The sequence below is a fragment of the Branchiostoma lanceolatum genome, chromosome 17 (assembly GCF_035083965.1).
Source record: "Branchiostoma lanceolatum isolate klBraLanc5 chromosome 17, klBraLanc5.hap2, whole genome shotgun sequence".
NCBI classification, from domain to species: Eukaryota; Metazoa; Chordata; class Leptocardii; order Amphioxiformes; family Branchiostomatidae; genus Branchiostoma; species Branchiostoma lanceolatum.
This window is the reverse complement of record NC_089738.1, coordinates 4,022,126-4,043,727: the sequence shown is the minus strand read 5'-3', so window position 1 is coordinate 4,043,727 and position 21,602 is coordinate 4,022,126. Positions and strand designations below refer to the sequence as shown.

General features: G+C 42.2%; 1 protein-coding gene and 1 long non-coding RNA gene across 2 annotated transcripts in view; one reads left to right on the top strand and one right to left on the bottom strand.

Annotated features, from left to right (window-relative positions):
• The window catches only part of LOC136422685 (uncharacterized), a 149,387-nt gene extending 148,620 nt beyond the window's left edge, over positions 1-767 (bottom strand). The window contains exon 1 of the mRNA XM_066410518.1: positions 658-767. Within this exon, the coding sequence (XP_066266615.1) occupies positions 658-663 (6 nt within the window). The 5' untranslated portion in view covers positions 664-767. The remainder of the gene's footprint in view (positions 1-657) is intronic.
• Positions 768-5,487: 4,720 nt separating this feature from the next.
• LOC136423639 (uncharacterized) lies at positions 5,488-7,512 on the top strand. Its single transcript, XR_010753772.1, has 2 exons — positions 5,488-5,640; positions 6,256-7,512. It is a non-coding gene; the product is annotated as an uncharacterized lncRNA (long non-coding RNA).
• Positions 7,513-21,602: the final 14,090 nt, after the last annotated feature.

The window sequence follows — 21,602 nt, the reverse complement described above, 5'->3', positions numbered from 1 at the left end:
TTTCTTTTCGGTGAAAATTTTTGGATCGGGGTTAAACGACTGATCTGTTGACTTTGTGGCTCCTGCACTTATATTTTGATTTGTCTGTAACAAAATTCCTCTTCTTGTGATTATTTTCAGTGTGCCCACCTACTTCACTCGTGCCCTACATATTTGCCACAACTCAGAAAGTAAAGTTGGTCCAAATTTGAGATTGTTACCAGGCCATTTTATTCTGACTTCGTCCGTGTCCAAGAGATGGTACCGTCTTGTGTGGGATTTATGATTATTAGTGTTCGACGGACGTCGACAGAGCTCCGTTCAATTTGTGACAGGGCAGGTTTTCAGTGAAAAATACGGTCGACGCTCGGGCGAATTTGAAATTCGGCGAGCTTCCGGCGATCTACAAAATCGGCCGATGCTCGCATGAATTGTGACGCCGGCTTTAACGCCGAGGTGGAATCGACAGAAAATCAAACGGGATAGATATTGTTGAGTAACTGTCGTTTGTTTCGAGAGTTTCGACTGAACTGCAGTAAACCTTGGATTTCCATACTATTCCATGGAGACTTGATGTACTTGTTCGGATATGTTCCCTAACGCTACCTTCTATATGATGATTTTCACGATTCACAATCAACTACTCCAAAATCATTATATACAAATGTAATGTATCACCTTCATACAATATCCTTGTTTCAGTGTGTTGTTAGAGATGGATCCATTGAAGTGCACGGGAGCATTTTGTGGGAAGTGGAAGCTGTTGTCCCCTTTGTAGTCGTACTGACCGTCCTTCCAGCCGAGGGGACACCCAACGGTCGTCTTAGGGAGGCCGTACGTGCCTTCTGGCCAATCTACATGGTGCAAACATTCGATGTTTGAAAATAGTCACAAAACATGAGAGGAATATACGTATATGAAACGGCAGATTCGTTATAATGTGTGTGTCTGTGCGTGTGTCTGTGTGTATGTGTGTGTGTGTGTGTGAGTGTGTGTATGTGCGTGTGCGTGTGCGTGTGTGTGTGTGTGTGTGTGTGTGAGTGTGAGTGTGTGTGAGTGTGCGTGTGTGTGTATGTGTATGTGTGTATGTGTATGTGTGTGTGTTAGTATGTGTATGTGTATGTGTATGTGTGTGTGTGTATGTATGTGTGTGTGTGAGTGTGTGTGTATGTGAGTGTGTGTGTGTTGTGTGTGTGTGTGTGTGTGTGTGTGTGTGTGTGTGTGTGTGTGTGTGTGTGTGTGGTGACAGTGATTTCCCAACCTGATGAAAGTATTCAAGGATAGGAACACCGATGTTCACCTACCATAGAAGAGTGGCGCCACGATGCAATTTTGCTCGCTCAACTTGGCATGGCTCCTTCTCACCACCTCGTCGATTTGGTTCACTTACCCTTTCTGCTTAAGGGCGAGGACCCAGGCAGCGTAGCCGCCGGCTTGCAGGTCCATAATGTATTCGAAGATGGTTTTTAACTATTCAAAAGAAAACAGTGTAGTGTTGCAGTCGTCAATAAATGGTAGCAAGAGGATTGTAAAGGTTAAATACTTTATCAAAATCGTTTGCCAAAAGCAAAGGAATCGTTATTTTTCCCCACAGTAAAAGGTTTTAATTCAGAATTTCAAACTGTTCTCAGCATTGAAGTTTAACAAACCATTTGGCATATGAACCATTGCCATTGCCATTTTTTCTGAGACAACAAACTGATATAATTAGAGACAGAATCTCTTTTTAAACCATTCATTGATATAGAAAGTATACCTTCGCCCGGTATTCCGAACTCGGAAGATGTTGCCTCTCAATCAGAGCGCTGATTGTTTCCATAAAGGGTTTGCCGTGGAATACAGTTGAAGATCCCATGATCATGCCATAGAAGTTGTTCAGGGCCTACAGGAAAACGACAAAATGTCAGCGAAATGAAAGTCGAGACACCTTACTAATACTTGAATGCTATCTGATTGGCTTGTGCCAAATAAGGTAAAACCATTAATTTCATAATCTAGACGCCTCAAAGGCCGACTGATAAAGCCACCACTGCACGAAATGTCCTCGGATCATGACGTATCATGACGTATCATGACGTGATCCGGAACCTAAGATCCGGAAGAATCCGAACGGATCCAGGGCCGTATATTTCTCGGCAGGCTAATGGGCATCCAAATATTGAGACTCAAGGTGCCACTTACACATCATGTGTAAGCACGTACTTACACAACTCCAATATGCAAGTGGTACCTTGAGTCCCAATATTTGGATGTCCATTAGCCTACCAAAAAATATACGGCCCCGGATCCGTTCGGATTCGTCCGGATCTTAGGTTCCGGATCACGTCCGAATACGTCAGGATACGTCAGGATCCGAGACCATTTCGCAGTGCACGGGAATGCATTGGCCGCGGGTTCGGCTTTGCGTAGCCGTAGGAGAATGTTACGCTTTGGACACACACAAAAACTTCGTAGGTTCTGAAAACCCTTTTTTTTTCATAACCTGTAAAGTTGTAAGAGGATATAGTTTATCACTTTATCTAGTACATATAGGCATATACATTGTACAAGTAATATATTCTTGACCAGGTTAGGAAAGACATGAAGCGCGACAGTACCTGGTTCATGCCCCCTGAGTCCTGTTGCAGCGCCGCATTTGCCCAACTTTGGCCGAGTTCTGCAGGGTGTAGCGTTCCATTGATAGTTACTTGCAGGCGTGTGTTCAACGTGTCGAGATAGTTCTTTACCGTGTCGACAGCGGCAGAGTATTGGATAGCCGCCATTTCCTCCTCATGATGCAATTCGGCAATGATGCCTTGCTCATGAATTTGCTCACTAAGATTATTCACGCCATTTTTAAGCTCTGTCAACAGGTCCAGCAGTTCTTTATGTTTTCGTTCAGCCTCCAGTTTGTCAAGAATGGTTGAAACAACGTCATAGGCACCTTTGATAATGTCGATCCCAAAGTCAAAGATCCCCTGAAAAGAAACAGAGAGGGCGATGCAGTGTGTTTAGTCTGACAATCTCCTAGCCTGATTTCAATCAAGCCTCCTGTAACCGCTCGCCGCCCTGTAACCGCTCGCCGCCTGGAGGGGGGACAGAAACCCCCGGACAGCTGGAGTTTGCGTTAGACAAACTAACAATCTCCCCTTACTACATATTCTGCCGCCAGGAAACCAAAAACAACTAGAGTTCCACGACCTCATACCTTCGCCGACTGATGTTAGCCTTTTCGAGTGAATGCTTATCACTCAGTATGTAAATAAGGTCCTCGATTGCATGAATTTCAAGTGATCCTTTTCTCTACACAAAACACAGCATTAAAGTAAAGTCTTAGAAAAGAGGGTCATTGTAGCATTTCCTCATATATTATGTAAATGAGGCCATCATGATTTATGTCTGATAACGTCCACATTTGATTATCTCCCAAACGCCACAAGAATGAAATCCCATCATTTACCACTCTGGAATTATAGTATTTTGTCATAAATTATGCAAATTAGGTATTCGTTTGCATAATTGATACACTGTATCTATCAATATTCCTCTCTTTCTCAGTTACATGTCACGTGTTTGACTACAATGGAATGCAAGGGTTTGTATACTTTTTCACATCACAGATCCTGATTTGCATGATTCTTATACGATCATGTAGATCATCACTCAAACTATGTACATCCCTACAAATCATGACGATCCGTCATCACCTTCTTGAGTTACTAGTATTCTCTTTCAAAGTTTAAAACAAACCCATACCTATACCTACACGAGTTCTCCCAAGAGTTATAAATATAATCACTGTAAGAATATTTTTGCTTAATTGGTATCATAACTTTTATCTTCACTACAGAAAATAAGGCAATTTGTTGGCAATGTATTTGCTTCAATTATGCCCAGATTTTCAAAGTCGACATATCAATCAGTTTTTATCAAACCTATACCTTCCAACAGGGAGAGCGTTAGATCGTAATGCCCGTGTGACCTCCCTGACCCCAAAACAGAGCCCTGCACCAGGCAAGTAAAGTATCACATGTGTCCTCCAGGGACGTCTCACAGGGAGCCTGCTCCGGTAAACTAGGTCACCTGTCAGTGCAATTTAACCTGAATGAATAGACATAAAAATAGCAAATTGAAAGGGAATTGTAGACATTTCCTTATAAATTATGTTGATGAGGCCTTGTCATGCATGATTTTTGTCTGATATTGTTCACCTTTACTTAGCTTCCTAATGATACAAGAATGAAATTCCAATCATTTATTATTGTGGTATTTTCAATTAGTATTTTCTCATTAATTATGCAAAATAGGTAGCTATTAGCATTATTGGTATCTATCGATACCTCTCTCTTTTTCAGCTATATATGTCACATGTTTGAGAGTCCTATTTTGAAAGGCAGCAGATTTATAAATTATGCAAATTAGCTCCTGATTTGCATAATGAATATTCAATTATGTGAATCATTAATCGAGCTATCTACATACCATAAATCAAGACGATCCGTTGACCATAAGTCTAGTTATTCATGTCCAAAGGTCAAAACAAATAAATTAAAAACACCCGCTGCAGCTCCAAACAAGCCGCTAGAGGGCCCAAACGTGCACAACTTACTTCATGTGGCATGGACTATCTACCACACAAAAATCATGACCGTAGCACTTGCAGAAAATTTAACCTCACATTTTGAAGCTGCACTGCAGTACCCAAAGCACCCGCTAGGAGGCCCATCATCGAACTTGACCTTCCCCTTTAATAAATCTACCTATTCACTAAATATCATGCACAACCATCAACAACTTCTCGAGTTATCCTGTCAACAAACAAATACGCATACATAAACAGCCCGCTGCAGTACCGCAGGAACATGCCAGGTGACTCATTTTTGAACTTGACCCCTGTTATCACAATCTCTACGTACCCACCAAAAATCATGCAGATCCATCATCAATACGTCGAGTTATGTTGTCTACATACAAACACACTAACAAAAAAAGTCCACTGGATCACTTAAAGAAAACGCCAGGTTAACCATTTTCGAACTTGACCTTCGTTCCGACAACCGCCACTTACCTACCAAAAATCAGCAAGATCCGTCAAAGTTCTCTTGACTTATGATCTCGACATACATATGGACCCACTTTACAGCTGGCGTAACCGATAACATAACCTTACCGCGAATGCATACATTCCCGGCGAAGGTAATAAAGTTTTTCAAGACAATTGCATGGTTTCAACTTAGGAACCAAATGAACAACTTTGGATGACCTTGGTGTTGAATTTATCTTGTGAAATATTTCAGACATAGCTGATACTATAAAACATACTATCTATCACATTTTCTGAAATGGCTTATCCCAACTATTAACTCAAATCACAGAACCATGAAAAACTGTGTGAAAAACTACGTGTCTATCTGAACCGTCTACATCGTTCTGGAACAGCATTACCAAACAATCGCTCCCTTGCTCGTGGTAACCGGATTGTTTATCGTTCATGAACTTGCAATAAAGTTATTATTATTATTATTATCATATTATAAACACACCTTCATTCTGTTCGAATACCTAGGTGCGTCAAGACTAGTGTTCTTGAATCGTACGTCTAACTGTGAAATATCTTGATTACATCATTGTCTCATGATGGCTAGCAAACGAGGATACGTGACTGACATGAGCACACCAGCTGTAAGTAGACCTTATGTCAAAGTGGAGCAGTTCCATAGTATAATTATAAACTTTCTTTCAACACTAAGGTATATATACACGGATCAAATTTTCGACGACCACTTTCGCCTTTTTCAAGATCACAGCTACCAACCAAGGGCTTATTGATCCTTAAGAAGGCGACAGTAGTCGTCGAAAAATTGATCTATGTAAACCTTAGTGTTGGAAGAAAGTATCGCATTATACTTTGATTACTACCAACACAGATGAGCTTCCATGATAATTTGAATAAGTTTTGTTAACTGTACTTCGTGATGTAGACCATTCCTATCACTTGTAAACATCGACCTGTTGTTTGAAGTTGTAAATAAAAATGTACTCTAGCTATGCCATCTGTGTGTTGAATCGATGATACTCAATGATTGTTTACACGATGATGATGCCATTATACAATGGTCTTTAGGGCGCGTATCGTCTTTGAAACAAGACTATATGGCTGCAGATAGAAGTGTTTTCATTCTATGTTTGAGCTCTTCAATAATATACTGTTACCATATATGGACTTGGGATGAGAACAAGCCATGTAATTCAGGCATAACGGCAGATAAATGAGTACGTCTTTTTATGTTAAAACAGGTGGGAAAAAAGTCAAAAAGGAGATACGTTCCGGTTCGTGAGGGTTTGAGAGACTCGTGGCTCCATCCAGCATACTATCCGGACCCGAGACTCCATCACTCGAGTTATCCGGACCACAGGCTACAGCAGTCGTACCGTCCGGACCTCAGGCTTCCCCAGCTCAACCATCCGGAACCGATGCTCATCCAGGCCTCCCATACGTACCCGTGGCATCACAACTTTTCACTGTTCAGCCAGAGTTCTCACACTCAGTCCGTAACCTTGCCGCCTTCCGTTTTCCCGAAGAAGAAAACATGGACTGGGAGCCCAGCATCTACATTGAGAACATGGCGTGGTCAAGTAGCCAGATGGACGAGGAAATTCCCATGGAATGGGACTGATAAAACGAGAAAAGCATTTTCAAAAATGACTCATCCCAACTATTCATTCATAACGCAGAACTACAAAAAGCTGTGTGAAAAGCTGCGAATCCATCTTGATTGTTCACAGTGTTCTGGAATAGCTTTACCAAACAATCGCTCCCTTGCCCGTGGTAACCGGGTTGTTTATCGGTCGATGAACATACCTGTGTTCTGTGTGAAGTTGACGGGTACAAGTGGCGAACGTGGCCTAAGACGACAGAGCTGGCCAAGAAAGTACAGCCAAGAAAGAACGGAGAGGACTTTATTCCGGTGCATGGAATGGGAAAAGCTATTTGTAGAATGGAGATGGACTAACTGAATAAAGTTGGGAAGACAGGTGAATGTTACAAGGTTGACATACGGCTCTAAAATGTGCGATATAAGACGAAGAGAAGTGATCGGTGGCCGAACGAACAGGAAACGGAAAAGACTTTCTTTCCGCGGCACATAGCAAAGACTGTCTGTGTTGTCAGTTAGTTTTAGGATGTATTGTGAAAGGACGCTTAGTTTTGCTTTCTATGTTTTGCAAATGAATTTATATCGATAAATATATCATCGTTGTTGTTGTACGATATTCTTTGTTGACCTGATACAGAACTGAATTATCAAACGAACTGCACCTGTAATATGGGCGGTAGAAAACCACATGTCGGATTTGTAAAGCTGTTTAATGGATTCTACCGAAGGTCTACATTAACTAAAGGATTGCTGAAAAACACACTAGTGCTTGCTTTTATCCACATTACCATTTAATTAGTGCCATACAAATGCCTTTGGCTTTAATTGAAAAGATCTACAGTTAACGAATGATGCAGATGTAAAACGTTTCAATGAATAAACATTAATGATTTTTCTATGGAAAGGTTTGATTTTTTTGCTGACTTACTATACTACATAAAACGTTAGAAGGCCTTACAAGAGAAATGTTTACAATAACCTTAAGAGGTCGAAACAATAATGTATACAATGGCAATACGACATGACAAAGGCATTAGATACTGACAGTAATTGTTGACAGAATATCAGGAACGACGACCTTAATGTATGACAAGAGAAAGGTTTATCTGCCAGTGTAATGTGTGTGGAGAAGTGTGTATGGTGTTCAGCACCAGGGGTTGGTTTGTATGTATGTGTGTGTATGGCTTCAGGACCGAGGACCTGTTTGTGTGTGTGGATGGCGTTCAGCACCAAGGACGTATTTATAAGTGTATGTTTGTGGATGGCGTTCAGCACCAATGACATGATCGTTTGTGGGCGTGGATGGCGTTCAGAACTAAGGACATGTTTATTTGTGTGTAGATGGCGTTCAGCACCAAGGACATGATCGTTTGTGTGCGTGGATGGCGTTCAGCACTAAGGACGTGTTTATTTGTGTGTTTAAGTGTGTAAGGTGTTCAGCACCAAGGACATGTTTGTATGTGTTTGGATGGTGTTCAGCACCAGCGGCTGGTTTGTATGTGTGGAAGGCGTTCAGCACCGAGGACATGTTTGTATGTATGTGTGTGTGTGTGTGTATGGTGTTCAGCAATAGTGGCTGGTTTGTATGTGCGTGTATGACATTCAGTACCAAGGACATGTTCGTTTGTATGTGTGTGTATGGCGTTCAGCACCAAGGACATGTTTTTTTAAAATAATATAATAATAATGTTTTTTATTGGTCAGAATTTACCCGCAATGGCAGCCTTTTAGCGCTGAATTGATGCAGGGTATTATAGGTTTCACACAATACACAACATAATTATATAATATCTTATCCACACTTGCATTTTGTGGAACTGTCGCAAGGGTCTGGGCGGCTGCCATTCGGCGCCACCAGGTGACCTCAATACGACCTTACCCAACCGAAGTCAGGTACCCATCTACACCTGGGTGGAGTGAGGAAAGTCGTGTAAAGTGCCTTTCCCAAGGGCGCAAGATCGGTGACATGACAGGATTCGAACTCGGGACCTCTTGGCTCTGAGTCGAACGCTCTGCCGTTGCGCCACACGACCCCACTAAAAGGTGTGGGTGGCGTTCAGCACCAAGGACATATTTGTATGTGTGTAGATGGCATATGAGGATATGTTACTGACGTGAACACCCCAGCTGTAAGTAGACGTGTTTGAAGTAGAGTTGAATTTTGTCAGATTTGTTAACGTCTTGACGCGTAATGTAGACCACTCTGCAACTGTCAGTATTAAACATTGAACTGTTGATAAAATTCTGAAATAAAACTAGACCCTATAGCCATGAGGTGTTTAAATATTTGATACTCAATATTCTGGTACGACTAGTTAACCACTGATCATAGATATTTTGGGCGCCTGATATCTTGTAACTATGTCTTCTTATGTTCAAACAGTTTGGGAAAAAGTCTAAGAGACGGTACTGGGTGTCTCATGTCACGTCCTTGGGTCTGTATAACAAAACATGCATTTGTCCCCAGCCCAATTAAATGAAACGGTTGAGTTCACAGTTGCTGTTGTTATATTATCATCCAAAGCAAACTATTATTTCGTAGTGAAATACAGATCTTCGAGGGCGATTTACTATTCTATATCCCCAATTATGTGCTGTTATACCGCCGGCCGTCATATGGCTACAAAAGTTAAAACAATGCCAACCTCGAGTCTCTGATCGGCCGATTTGTCTCTCGTTCGAGGCTGGGGTGCAGAACGTAGCTGACGGTAGTTGACAGTGTAACTTTACACAATCTCAGTGAAACTAAAGGCCCAAGGAAATCCTAATGGCTCCGAGTTATGTAAACGTTAGAGAGATAGGCAATAATTGATAATCGCGTTCTTTTTGCTCGCACCTCTTGAGATCTAATAGTAGTAAAGAAACACTCGTAGGATCAAATCTGTCCGTGTTGTTTTCAAGCTTTATTTCTCAAGTGTATAGCAGTTATGTGGTAACTTGCATGGTATAGTTAGTATATTTGGCGGTATGATCCGCGGCGCTACGCTGTGACTCCATATTCATAGCAAATATCATATAACTTTTCTTTTTGTCGGTCCAAAAACCGGTCCACTAATTATTTCATGGACCGTTTTGTTTGGATCGTTCCAACAAGAAATACCGGGTTCGTACGTTGGCCATCGTCGCTTTGTATCGTAGACGGCTGGAAACCGTGAAATGTGAAACCAAGGTTCAATAGTAAAATAGATACTAGTACGCCAAGAATAGCTACTCAGTCAGCACGGTAGAAATAGCGACATTCGACGGCTGACTACAGTACTGCCACCCGCTCTCTCTCTCTCTCTCTCCGGCATCGGACTAAAGAAAGATCTGGCAGAACTAGGGTTGATACCAAAATACCAAAACAACAGGAGCTGATTGATTCATTAGCATACAACCTTGTCTTGACTTACTTTTATAGTAAACCATCTGAAATTGTCTTCACAACATATCTAGTTCTGGTATAAAACATTGTTCTGGCAGATGTTTCCTCAGTCACTGACGAAAGATAGCGGGTGCTGTCTGAAACGTCTTACTGTTTTAGATGGTTCAATAGAATAAGACAAGGTTGTATGCTAATGAATCAATTAGTTCCTGTTGTTTTAGGAGCTATTCCGAGCTAATTTTATTCCTCGGTGTGGGGAGTAGCGCATTTTGGTATAAAACCTAACTGTAACTGTGTAGATCAACAAGAGAGAGACGGTTGCAGTACTTCAGTCAGCCGTCGAATGTCGCTATTTTCCACCGTGCTGACTATGTTGGGCGTGCTTCCTTTTATACATCGTAGCCCCAATAGAGATGTAAACAACAAGGATTGAACTGGGGTCTCCCGGCCCGGTTACCAGCTAAGGTAGTACTAGTCGATTATCCTGCTGATATAATCATGTGCAATTCCAAGAATTGTTGGGACATTTGTACAAAATACCATTTCAGTGCCAGTGGATTAAGAAGGTATTTCATTAGGACTCCAAGAATTCCTGGTATACCATTGGGACTGGAGTTTCTGGTATTCCAGCGGCACTCGAATTCCATCCTGGCATTCCATAGGGATTCCTGAGCTAACACCACCTACCAGTGCCCTAAGCAGGGTGCAGTAAACATTAAAACAACAACCTCCGTCGCCATGGCAATGTCTTTTTATCATTGCCAATCTTGTACAAGATGTGTATAATAAGATTTTGTGACAATAGTGACCAGAGAGAGAGAGAGAGAGAGAGAGTGAGAGTGAGAGAGAGTTAGAGCGGGTTGCAGTACTTCAGTCAGCCGTCGAATGTCGCTATTTTCTACCGTGGTGACTGCGTTGGGCGCACTTTCTTTTATACATCGCAGACGGCTGGAAACAATGGTGCAAACAATGATCAGCAATAAACTGTTTTTTCTACTTGAGGCAATGATGATTTGATTACATGGATGACATCCGCGCATCAATTTTTGTGAGTTTACACACACACAAAAAAGAAAATTCGTCCATACGCACAAAGCAGCTGAAAAAGGAGAAAATAAATGGTGTTAATTGCCAAACAAAATATTTAGTAAATGGATACTAATAGCGTAGAATACAAACTCCAAAGTCAAAGATGTGAAAGAACATACAAAAATTTTTAATCTGTTGTTTAGTTTGGTTCAGCCTTCCTGACGACGTAGATTTCATGACTTCTTCTGCCAAACTTTTTTAGTTGCACGCTTGCATCAGTTTTGGGGTCCCCAGAGGATGTCATCCATATAATTTAATCAACCCGGCCTTAGCTGGTAAGTGGGAGCCCCAGTTAAATCCTGGGGCAGGACATCTCGCCTGGGGCTGCACCCGTCTTTCGGGAGGGACGCAGAATGGGGGTCCCATGCTTGCGGAGGTGCCCCGAGCACTCTAAAGGGGAAGGGCTTGCAACCCCTCTCTGTACAAATATACCCTGCTACTGTAACAGCAGAAAACTTGCTGACCTATGTGCCACTAGGCACTACAAGGGTCTGAACAAACTATTGAATACTTCAGTCTATTAAAATCTATTCTGTGGATTGTATGGCAGCGGTGGTGCGAGGTTCAACAAGTCTGGTATCCATCTATTCTAGCCCTGGCTCGCTCCTCTAACTTCTCCCCTGTCGAACATTCAGCAGGGAAGCGATCAGAGGAGCGACCTGGAGGTAGAATAGGATCGACACCAGGGCTAAGATTTAACTAAGCAACTTAACAACACAGGTGGCAAGGTGGTCTTGTGGTTAAGGTTGTCGTCTCAGAATCTAAATTCTGGGTTCGAATCTCTAGCAGGCCCAATGTTGTTCCTTTGGGAAAGGCGCTTTACACCTATTTTCTCAGTCGACAACCGAGTACCTACATTCAGTTAGGGACATTCTCTCGGATGGGACGTAAATCTGGCGGTCTTGTGTTGAGAAGAGCCACACCTCGAGCATGTTAAAGAACCCACCACACTTATAGAAAAGAGTAGGTGTCCTTCCAGACGTGAGTGGGTCAAACCTTACATGCAGCTCGTTCTTAATGTACAAAACTATTAATTCTTTCCTGTATTGCCGGTATTTATATCTTAATGATCTTAGGAAACGTACGATCTGTGAACATCGAAATGAGGAAAGTGGAGTGTGCGTCATCAGTACATAAGCACTGTCGGTCAAAATTTGATTTTTGCGCCTGAGAAATTTTGAAACTATACAGGATGTGTAAAGTGACACCGCTGTCCCCCCAAATGACCTGGAGGTTAAGGGACTAGATAGGCAGGTATGACCAATTTGACGGCTACTAAGCATGTGTGCAATGTGCAACTTAGTAAATATAGGAATAAAGAACAAACTGTACAGAAAAAATTATACCCTTGTCTAATGAAACTATTTGAAAAAAACTGACAGCCTGATACTTCTCTCCTCTTTCTATGTGTGCAAGTCATGTTTCTTGATGTAGACATACTAGTTTTAAAGATTACTCTCCAAGCAGAGGTTGGTGGGGAAGATCGTGACCGTTTTATCATTTGCCCCGTTTTTCGTTGGTCACAGGGGATAGCCGACGGAAAACGGGCCAGATGATAAAATGGTCACGATCTTCTCCACCAACCTCTGCTTGGAGAGCATTAAGGATGGCAGACTTTACCTCCCGCACACAGGAACATTTACATCAACCAAAAACAATACTTCTCTCAATATTGGGAGGAAGTAAAATCAAGTAGTGCATCGATGTTTACCTTTAAGGGGCCTTCGCTGAGACAAAACATCAGTTTAGCTTCTAAGATCTCAACAAAGTCGTTACGCAAACAAAACACAACTCTTCGTTAAACATTCTTATCTGTTTATTGGTAATTTCCCAAGCTTATTCCAGGCTAGTTAGGTTGATCAAGATGTCCTTGGGTTGATAGGCAGGTTTTTCATGTGTATAATGGTAAGATGGAATACATGGCAAATTCAAGTACAAATCCTGTCCATTCTAATGCTTCCAAAAGCAATTGTTGCCTATACAGCATAGATACAAAATGTAACAAACTTCTAACATCATGCTATTTCTGGCAAGTATCAACACTGCCCAAAAAGTCCTGCTTGTCAAATTCTCAAAGTTCAATCTTTCAAGTTTTCTATAGAATGATACAAAATGTAACAAACTTCTAACATCATGCTATTTCTGGCAAGTATCAACACTGCCCAAAAAGTCCTGCTTGTCAAATTCTCAAAGTTCAATCTTTCAAGTTTTCTATAGAATGATACAAAATGTAACAAACTTCTAACATTATGCTATTTCTGGCAAGTATCAACATTGCCAAGTGCTTGTCAAATTCTCAAAGTTCAATCTTTCAAGTTTCCTATAGATACAAAATGTAACAAACTTTTAACATTATGCTATTTCAGGCAAGTATCAACATTGCCAAAAAGGGTCCTGCTTGTAAAATTCTCAAAGTTCAATCTTTCAAGTTTCCTATAGATACAAAATGTATCAAACTTCTAACATTATGCTATTTCTGGCAAGTATCAACATTGCCAACTGCTTGTAAAATTCTCAAAGTTCAATCTTTCAAGTTTCCTATAGACACAAAATGTAACAAACTTCTAACATCATGCTATTTCAGGCAAGTATCAACATTGCCAACATTGTCCTGCTTGTCCACAACCCTGTTTCACCAACTCTGGGACTACCAAGCTATCATCGTAGGGGTAAATCACCCCCCTGTCACAATGGTATTGCTTACATCTTCTGTGGGAAATTTCTCCGCAATGGAAGAGCCCACAGGCATATGGGGGTGTTTACTGAGCTACTTTGCTACACTGAGAGGAATATCCCCAACAGAGGACTACTATCATAGTGAACAAAGAATGGAACAATTGACAATATATACAGAAAGTATCGACCACACAAAACTGGTCCTGAATGTTCTTAACAATTGTAAGGTTTAACTTAACTTCTCAGGAAAAAAACCCAGCACACTTGGATTTATTTTGATGATAGCAGCTGCCCGGTGAGTTTTACCATTCTTGAACAGCACAGTCTCTGCAGTCAGTGCTTAGTGACATGTATGTGTTTGACTTGAATTGTTTTTGTGACTATTTTCACACAAGACAGATATGCAGATCACTTCAATACACAGTCTTGCTTGGGTATACGACCCATATGAATATGAAGAAAGTAAAGGGTTTTTAAAACTCTAGTGTGCCATATTTTTCATGCTAACTAAACTAGCCTATATGTCCATGTGGTGAGGGGTATTCTGGAAGGACCCAGTGCCGTTGCTGTTATGATAAGAGGGCCCCAGATGCCCTCAGAGGAAAGACAGAAGGCGTTCTCCCACAGCATAAGACTATTACTGCTGTGTTTCCTGAGCACCTCGGACAGACAAATCCAGCCCTGTAACTTAAGGTTGTACAAGTGCTTCAAAGAGAGGGAGGAATGGCCGTGTTTGTTGTTGACAATAACAGGTGTGACTCACCATCTGGGAGCCGTATTTGAAATGTGCTGTGAAAGCAAAGATTGAAGTGGGGTGGAATCATCACCACAACGATTTCTGCTTTGAATGTCCACATCAAAAAGAAAATCATTTCTATCAAATCTCTAACCAATGGAACATCCCAACTACTATGAATTTGCCGTCCATTCTAAGACTGATTCCTCAGGAGCTGAATGTCTCCCAACAAGGTCAAAGTAACCCAAACTCCCTTGAAAGGTTCTTGATGAAGGTTCCAGATATACAGCAACCAAGCATGAAACATGGAAATGGATTTTGAGCATGGTGCCTCATGCAGCAGCAGCTTTGTAACAGTGGGGTTCAAGTGCCACTAACTGACCAGTCTAAACTGGTCCAGACCTTTAGCCTAGTGGTGCTTCACAAGATGCATCTCTTCAGCAATCATCAGAGATCAACTTCCTCCTATGCTGGCAGTGCCAGTCTCTTTGGCTCTTAACAACTGTTCACCTATGGGGCCCAGAAGCAATTTGCTTTCCTCCTTGCTTCAGTGGGGTGGTTACTCTGCTGCTGCTCTGTGCCTGGCCTTGCTGATGGATTGAATTCCTTTGCATTTGGATTCAACTTAGGGACTTCTTAACAGTTCTGGAAGAAACATCAGAAATGCCCTCTGCTTGTTATCTTGAGACTTGTCTCCTTTCTTGTCACCCTCCTTCATCAAGTTCATGGGAACAGTCTCCGTTGCTTTGCTTTCTTTTCTCTCTTTCTTACTGCAGCAGTTGATTTTGTCTTTTGACAAGGACGCATCCTTCGACAGTCCCTTACTATCCTCTATTTGTACCCTCAGACAGCCTGAAATCTTCTGACAATTTCTTGTCTGGAGAGATGTCACTTGCTGAATGTAGTCAGCTGTAGTATTCTTTCTCTCTGTCTTCTGACAATTTCTTGTCTGGAGAGATGTCACTTGCTGAGTGTAGTCCTCAGCTGTAGTTTATAATTCTTTCTGTCTTCTGACAATTTCTTGTCTTGAGAGATGTCACTTGCTGAATGTTACAAGTCTTCAGCTGTAGTATTCTTTCTCTCTGTATTTGAACTATGGTGCTGCGCGGAGGCCTGGGCTGGCGGGAGGACGGGCTTGTTGAGATTGTCTCTTCGAGGCACTTCCTACTCACCACTTCACTAGTGGGGGGGGGTTGCTACCGTCAGGCTGGCCAGAGGGTACAGGAGAGGACTGGGGGATGGAGCTCGAGGCTTCTCCTTTAACATGGGGAGGGATACTATCGCAGCTATCTTTCTTGGCGAAGCTCTCAGGAATTGCAGCGGCAACGTGCTGCAGAGCTTGCGAGATGGTGGGACGCCTCTTGTTCTCTACAGCGACACGGCGTGGGTATACGGACCGTGTGTGGTGAGCTGGCGTGTGGCGGAGCGTCTCCTGTTCTCTGTGGCGACACGGCGTGGGGATGGGTACGGACCGTGTGTGGTGAGCTGGCGTGTGGCGGAGCGTCTCCTGTTCTCTGTGGCGACACGGTGTGGGGATGGGTACCGACCGTGTGTGGTGAGCCGGCGTGTGGCGAAGCGTCTCCTGTTCTCTGTGGCGACACGGCGTGGGGATGGGTACCGACCGTGTGGTGAGCCGGCGTGTGGCGAAGCGTCTCCTTTTCTCTGTGGCGACACGGCGTGGGGTGGGGTACGGACCATGTGTGGTGAGCTGGCGCCCGCACGCGGTGAGCCTCGCGGCCTCATGCTGCCTGGACCGTGGTGTCCCGTCCTCTGGGGTTTAGGTGACATCTGCTGTCCCCGTACCCACACTACAAGTTTTCCTCATGTGTGGTGGTGCATAGCGGTGCCGCTTCCTTGTCATCGTGGACCTACAGATCATAGAGCTCCACGGCACTGGTAGTCGTGTATCTGGCTAAAAGGTCGGGACCAGTTAGACTGGTCAGTTAGTAGCGCTTGAACCCCACTGTTTCGGCTTGGCAACTTATATTATTATGACATGGCCAGAAGTGTGCCCGGCAGGGATGTATTGAACAATTTTCTAAAGAGAACTTTGCAAATAGCGAAAGAGTAGTCTATAGCTTACAACCATTTTTGGAAGCTGTGGGCGGTCTACCAAGACCCGCTGAATTTATCATTATGATAATGATTATCATCTTTTTTTGAGGATCTTTAATATCATGCATGTTTGGTGTGTGGTTGGGTGCTGGAAGGGCAGAGGACAGTTGCTTATCTAATTCTCCTTATCGTGTCATTCCCGGCTAGCTCAGTCGGATGTGACCATGGGTATTTTTTTCCAACTTTTTATTTCAGTTGGTTCCCGGCTAAAGCTCTGAGTCGGAGGCATCACCTTAAAGTTTGTATTGTTAACTCAGGTCTTTCACTTTTTCTGCCTTTTTCTGTGATAATTAACTCACAATACCCGGCTAGCTGAGTCAGTAGTTACATGCATGGGTCTTTGAATTGGTTCTTGCCACCTATTGTAGCTCAGTCCCGGTTAGCTCAGTCGGTACAGGGATCATGGGCCTACATTTATGAACCTCCTTGGTGCGAATGATGGGACAGGTTGGATATTCTGTGGGCCCCCTGGTAGATTCTGTGGTGCTCTAGGGAACTGCCTCCTGTTCTGCAGCTAAGCATGCCGTTTTCATGTTTCATATGACCAAATGGAAAAACTCTAGCTATGTCTTCATTTGTTTATTTCAAATAAAAGAATTACCATTGTCATGTGTGTTGATATCTCGCCATTTCAAACATGATTGTACATAACGAAAAGACAGCAGTTGCCCATTGTTTTTATTGCTCTTGTGCCACAAATGTGACGTTGCTGCTAGTCTTGTTTATTCATGTTCCCAGAGCCCATGTCCTAAGCAGTCTCTATTTGTGGCTTGTTAAAGACCAATTTGAAAGCTCTTTCCAGAAGCTCGGGGAGGACGAACGGCTTCAAACTAGATCATGAATTTAAAAAAAAAAAACCTTAAAGTGCATAGTGTTAAGGTTCCAGTTCGGAATTATTTTGACCGGATGGCTAAATAGTGCGTGAAGATAAGACGCAAATCGTAGGTTTTCTCGTTAGTTTTGGCTCCCGATTTTTCGGCTATCGCTATAGCAGTGTGCAATCTTTTGTATTTCCTGAAAGACCTGATCTTTGCAGCGTTTCACGGTTCCGAGTTTTGGTCGTCTGCGAAGACTTCCTGGTACTAGTGTGCGATGACGGTAACGCGGCCTTGTTGCCTGATTACCCGAATCGTGCGTTCTTTGGGTGTTTTGCATGGTTTCGCGCCATCGGGGATTGCGGAAAACGTAGACTGATGACCTTTATTCCCATATCAGTCATCATCCTAAGAAAACTCTTATTTTCCTTCCTGCGGCCTTGGAAAAATCCCCTAAAAATAGCAGTTTTGGAGATGAAAATTACTTTAAATGACAGTTTTCACCAAAAATGATGTTTCCACAGAAAAGATCAAATTTGTCTGACGTTCGAAGACAAGGCACCCCTATCCATGGGAAACATTGAATTGGCCGAAAAAGGATGTTTGAAAAAGCGCTATTGCCTTTCTGGGAATGAGTCAGGTCGGCCCTGAATTGTAAAAAAACTCTGAACCGAGACCTGAAAAGCAAGAAACTACAAATTAAACTTAAAAACTCTCATTTGCATAATTTACATGTAATTGAACCATTCCCCAGTAGAATGGAAAACGTGCAAACTATAATGACTGAAAATTTGGCGCCAATAGGCTGCCATTTACATCACCATAATCACTACATTTTGCATTCTCTAGGAAGGACTGAAAACGTGCAAAAAAAATCTAAAACTTGTTGCCATTAGCCATTTTGCATAATCATTCAGACAGCATCTGGACGAAAAACGACAGATTGACTGAAAATACAGCGCCATCAGGCTGCCAAATTGCATAACCTTACCATATTATTCTCATACAGCTCAGAAAACATGCAAAAGAAAACCGAAAATTCGCTGCCATTGTAATGGGAGTTGCAAAATATGATGTAATTGGATATGAGTGCTAGTGACTCACAGAATTCTGAAATACTTCCAGAAATTCAAGGAACACCACTTCACGAATGAAATTTGTCTGAACTACAGTTAAGACCATTTAAACCTCGTAGAGCGCTTGTTTAGATCCTTGAACGCTCGCTGCAGCCCTTTGATCTCTTACTGCGCTCACTGCTTGCTCTCACGGTGCTCACCGTGCTTGCTGTGCGGTCTCTCGGCTCTTATTCTTTGATCCCCATCCTCGGCGCTCGCATGGTGACTTTTTTGAAAATGTTCAGCACCATCGCTAAGGTGACGGCGCGCCTGGCGCCCTCTGCCTGCTCCGACGACGCTCTAGCCACGCTAGCTGTCCTAGTGGAATGGGGGTCTAACTCCAACAGGAGCATTTGGCCACACGTCAAGTTAATGCACGAGGACAAGTCTTCCGGGCTGGAGACTAAGTGTGCTCGAGATACCTCGTGAGGCGCAACACTGCAGCCTATCATCATTCAACTCAGGACTGCTGTCAGTTCACATCTACCATGCGACCACACAACCTACCACCATTGAGGCGTTCATGAATTTCCATCGCTAACATAGGGACAATGAGTGTTGCAAGTTCTACTAGCTAATCAGATTACCTTACTCTGACTATCTAGACAGTGTGTCACAGGTAACAGGCAACGCTCCTTCTTATTGGTTCAGTGTTAAGAGGAGTTTGTAGTGAAAACATGTTGCAGGATGTTACTACTAAGTAACAATCATATTTCCCTGTGTTTCTCAGTTTTGAGGTTGGTACACAATTCCCTGTGATCATTATTGTTGTGAATAGTTGAGACCTGTTTGACTTCCCTACATTTCTGATTTGTCAGACCTTATTGATGAAATTTAATAATATACATCTAAAGTATCAAGATGATCCTTCATTCCGTGATTTTTATTGTAACTGATACTCGGTACATGACTGAACGAATAACCAATACTCAGCTTGATATACAATTCCCTGTGATCATTATCTTATACATAATACTCAGGCCATCCACTTGGCTTGGCTTGGCCATGATGCATCCAGAAGTCTTGGAAAACCTGGAATTAAAAAAAAAAATGATACGGAAACACAGACAGGTTTCAGAGTTTCCTGCTGGGTAAAACTTCCCATCCAGAAGTCTCCTCCTAAAAGCTGAAATTAAAAAAAAAAAATGATACGCCACACACGGGTAACTGTTTTCTTTATTCTCCCGTAACTTATACAGAACATGAATAGACACTTTTAGGGGATTGCAAAATACCAAGTAACTGGATAGTGCTCAAGTGCCATGACGAGCATACTGTGGTGGACATAACGAATGTTATCCAACAAGCCACACCCAGTGTTCCTTTAATCTTAGCCATCACGATGATATGTGTTGTACATGCCTGGTGGGTTTGTCCATCCGTAAGTCTCATAAAAGCTGAAATTAAAAAAATGATATTCCAAAACACAGGTCTCAGGGTTCCCTTTATTCCACAGAGAGCAAATAGACAATTAGGCTGTACTTGCAGAATCATATTCATTCTACAGCAGCTCAGGGTTTATGTTGAAAGATCTGAAAATGTGGCGCCATAATTAAGGCTGCCATTTGCATAATCATAATTATTCATCCGCATGATGGATAACCTGCAAAAAAACTGAAAATTTGGCGCCATAACTTTTAGGCTGCCGTAATTGCATTATAATAATTATTCTGCAGAATGATGGATAACTTGAAAAAAAAAACCTGAACATTTGGCTCTATTAGCTCCACAATCAGATTCATCATAAGAAAGGAAAACAGTTACTTTGGATAAAACCTGGAATTTTCCTGCTTTCTATGGGAGTAATGTACGCACTAGCTCACTTGGATTTGATTTTGCAGTTTATACAGGGAGAAAATAGATGTGTTTGGGGTGGTCTACAGTTTGTGGTTGAAACTACCATGGATTATGTAACTGTAAGATGTTTGCGTTAGCTCTAATTTCCCGGTGAAGAAATCATCTCGAAAAATGTGAACATAAGGTCTCAGACCAGAGTTTTTTTACGATTTGGTATGTAGGCCAACACCCCCAGGCCGAGAGGCTAAAATTCCACCAAGAAAGTAGGAGGAAAATGTAACCATATCGGCAAAAAGCGGGTTCTTGCTTCTTTCCGATGTATTTATTGGTATCGTCTGTTGTCCTTTTATTTTGGTAGAAACCATATAGTAGAAAATTATTATTTTTTTCACACTTCTTTGATTGAACCTCCTTGAAATAAAAAGGTTTTTCTTGGGGTTACGGCATACATGCTGAGAAAACTTTAGTTAGTAAATGGTGTCTGTGAAAAATAGAAAATAAAAAAAGTTGTGTGATCTCGGATGACGCAAATTCGGTTAAAATGAATTAAAAACGCTGCTATTTGGGTCATCATGTGAAAAAAAACGCATTTATCGCTGACTAATACAAAAAAGACTTTGATGGCAAACCAACTTCATCGCGCCCAAAAGTACTACTAACAGGCTTTTCAGGAGATACAAAAAAAACCTATGCACAGCTAAAATGATCCCCATGCAATCTGGGTCAGAAATCAGGGTGACCACCACCACACACTTCTGGCAGATTACCACGTCATGACCCCAACCCTGGTCAGATGTGAACTTCTACCATATATCCAAATTTGGCTTACCTGCGATTATTACTCTTTTCACAGCAGAGGTTTAAAGTCATGTGTTTTGAGGCCAATGTACAGGCCTAAACAATGTTACAGTAGAAAAAATTGATAAAAACATCATTTTTCAGGACATCACTTTTCACAAAACAGGTAAAACGGGATGGAGAGCCTGCTTAGGCCCTTGGCTGGGAAATCAACTTTTTGTTGTTTCGGTGCTGCATATTGGCTGAAAAGCCTCTTTGAAAGTTGGCGTTGGTGACGTCACCCAGTGATGTCATGGTTCCCAAGGAAAACATGGTTCCCAAGGGCAAGCTATGTTTTTTTCTTCCAACAAGTTTACAGCTCTTGATGAAAGCTTTAAAATGCATTGAAATAATGTCATCTGTACAGTACTGGATGTTATAGGCTGCAATTAGAATCAAACTTAAAAAAGACAAGGCAGAGGCTATAGTGATTCCCAATAATCA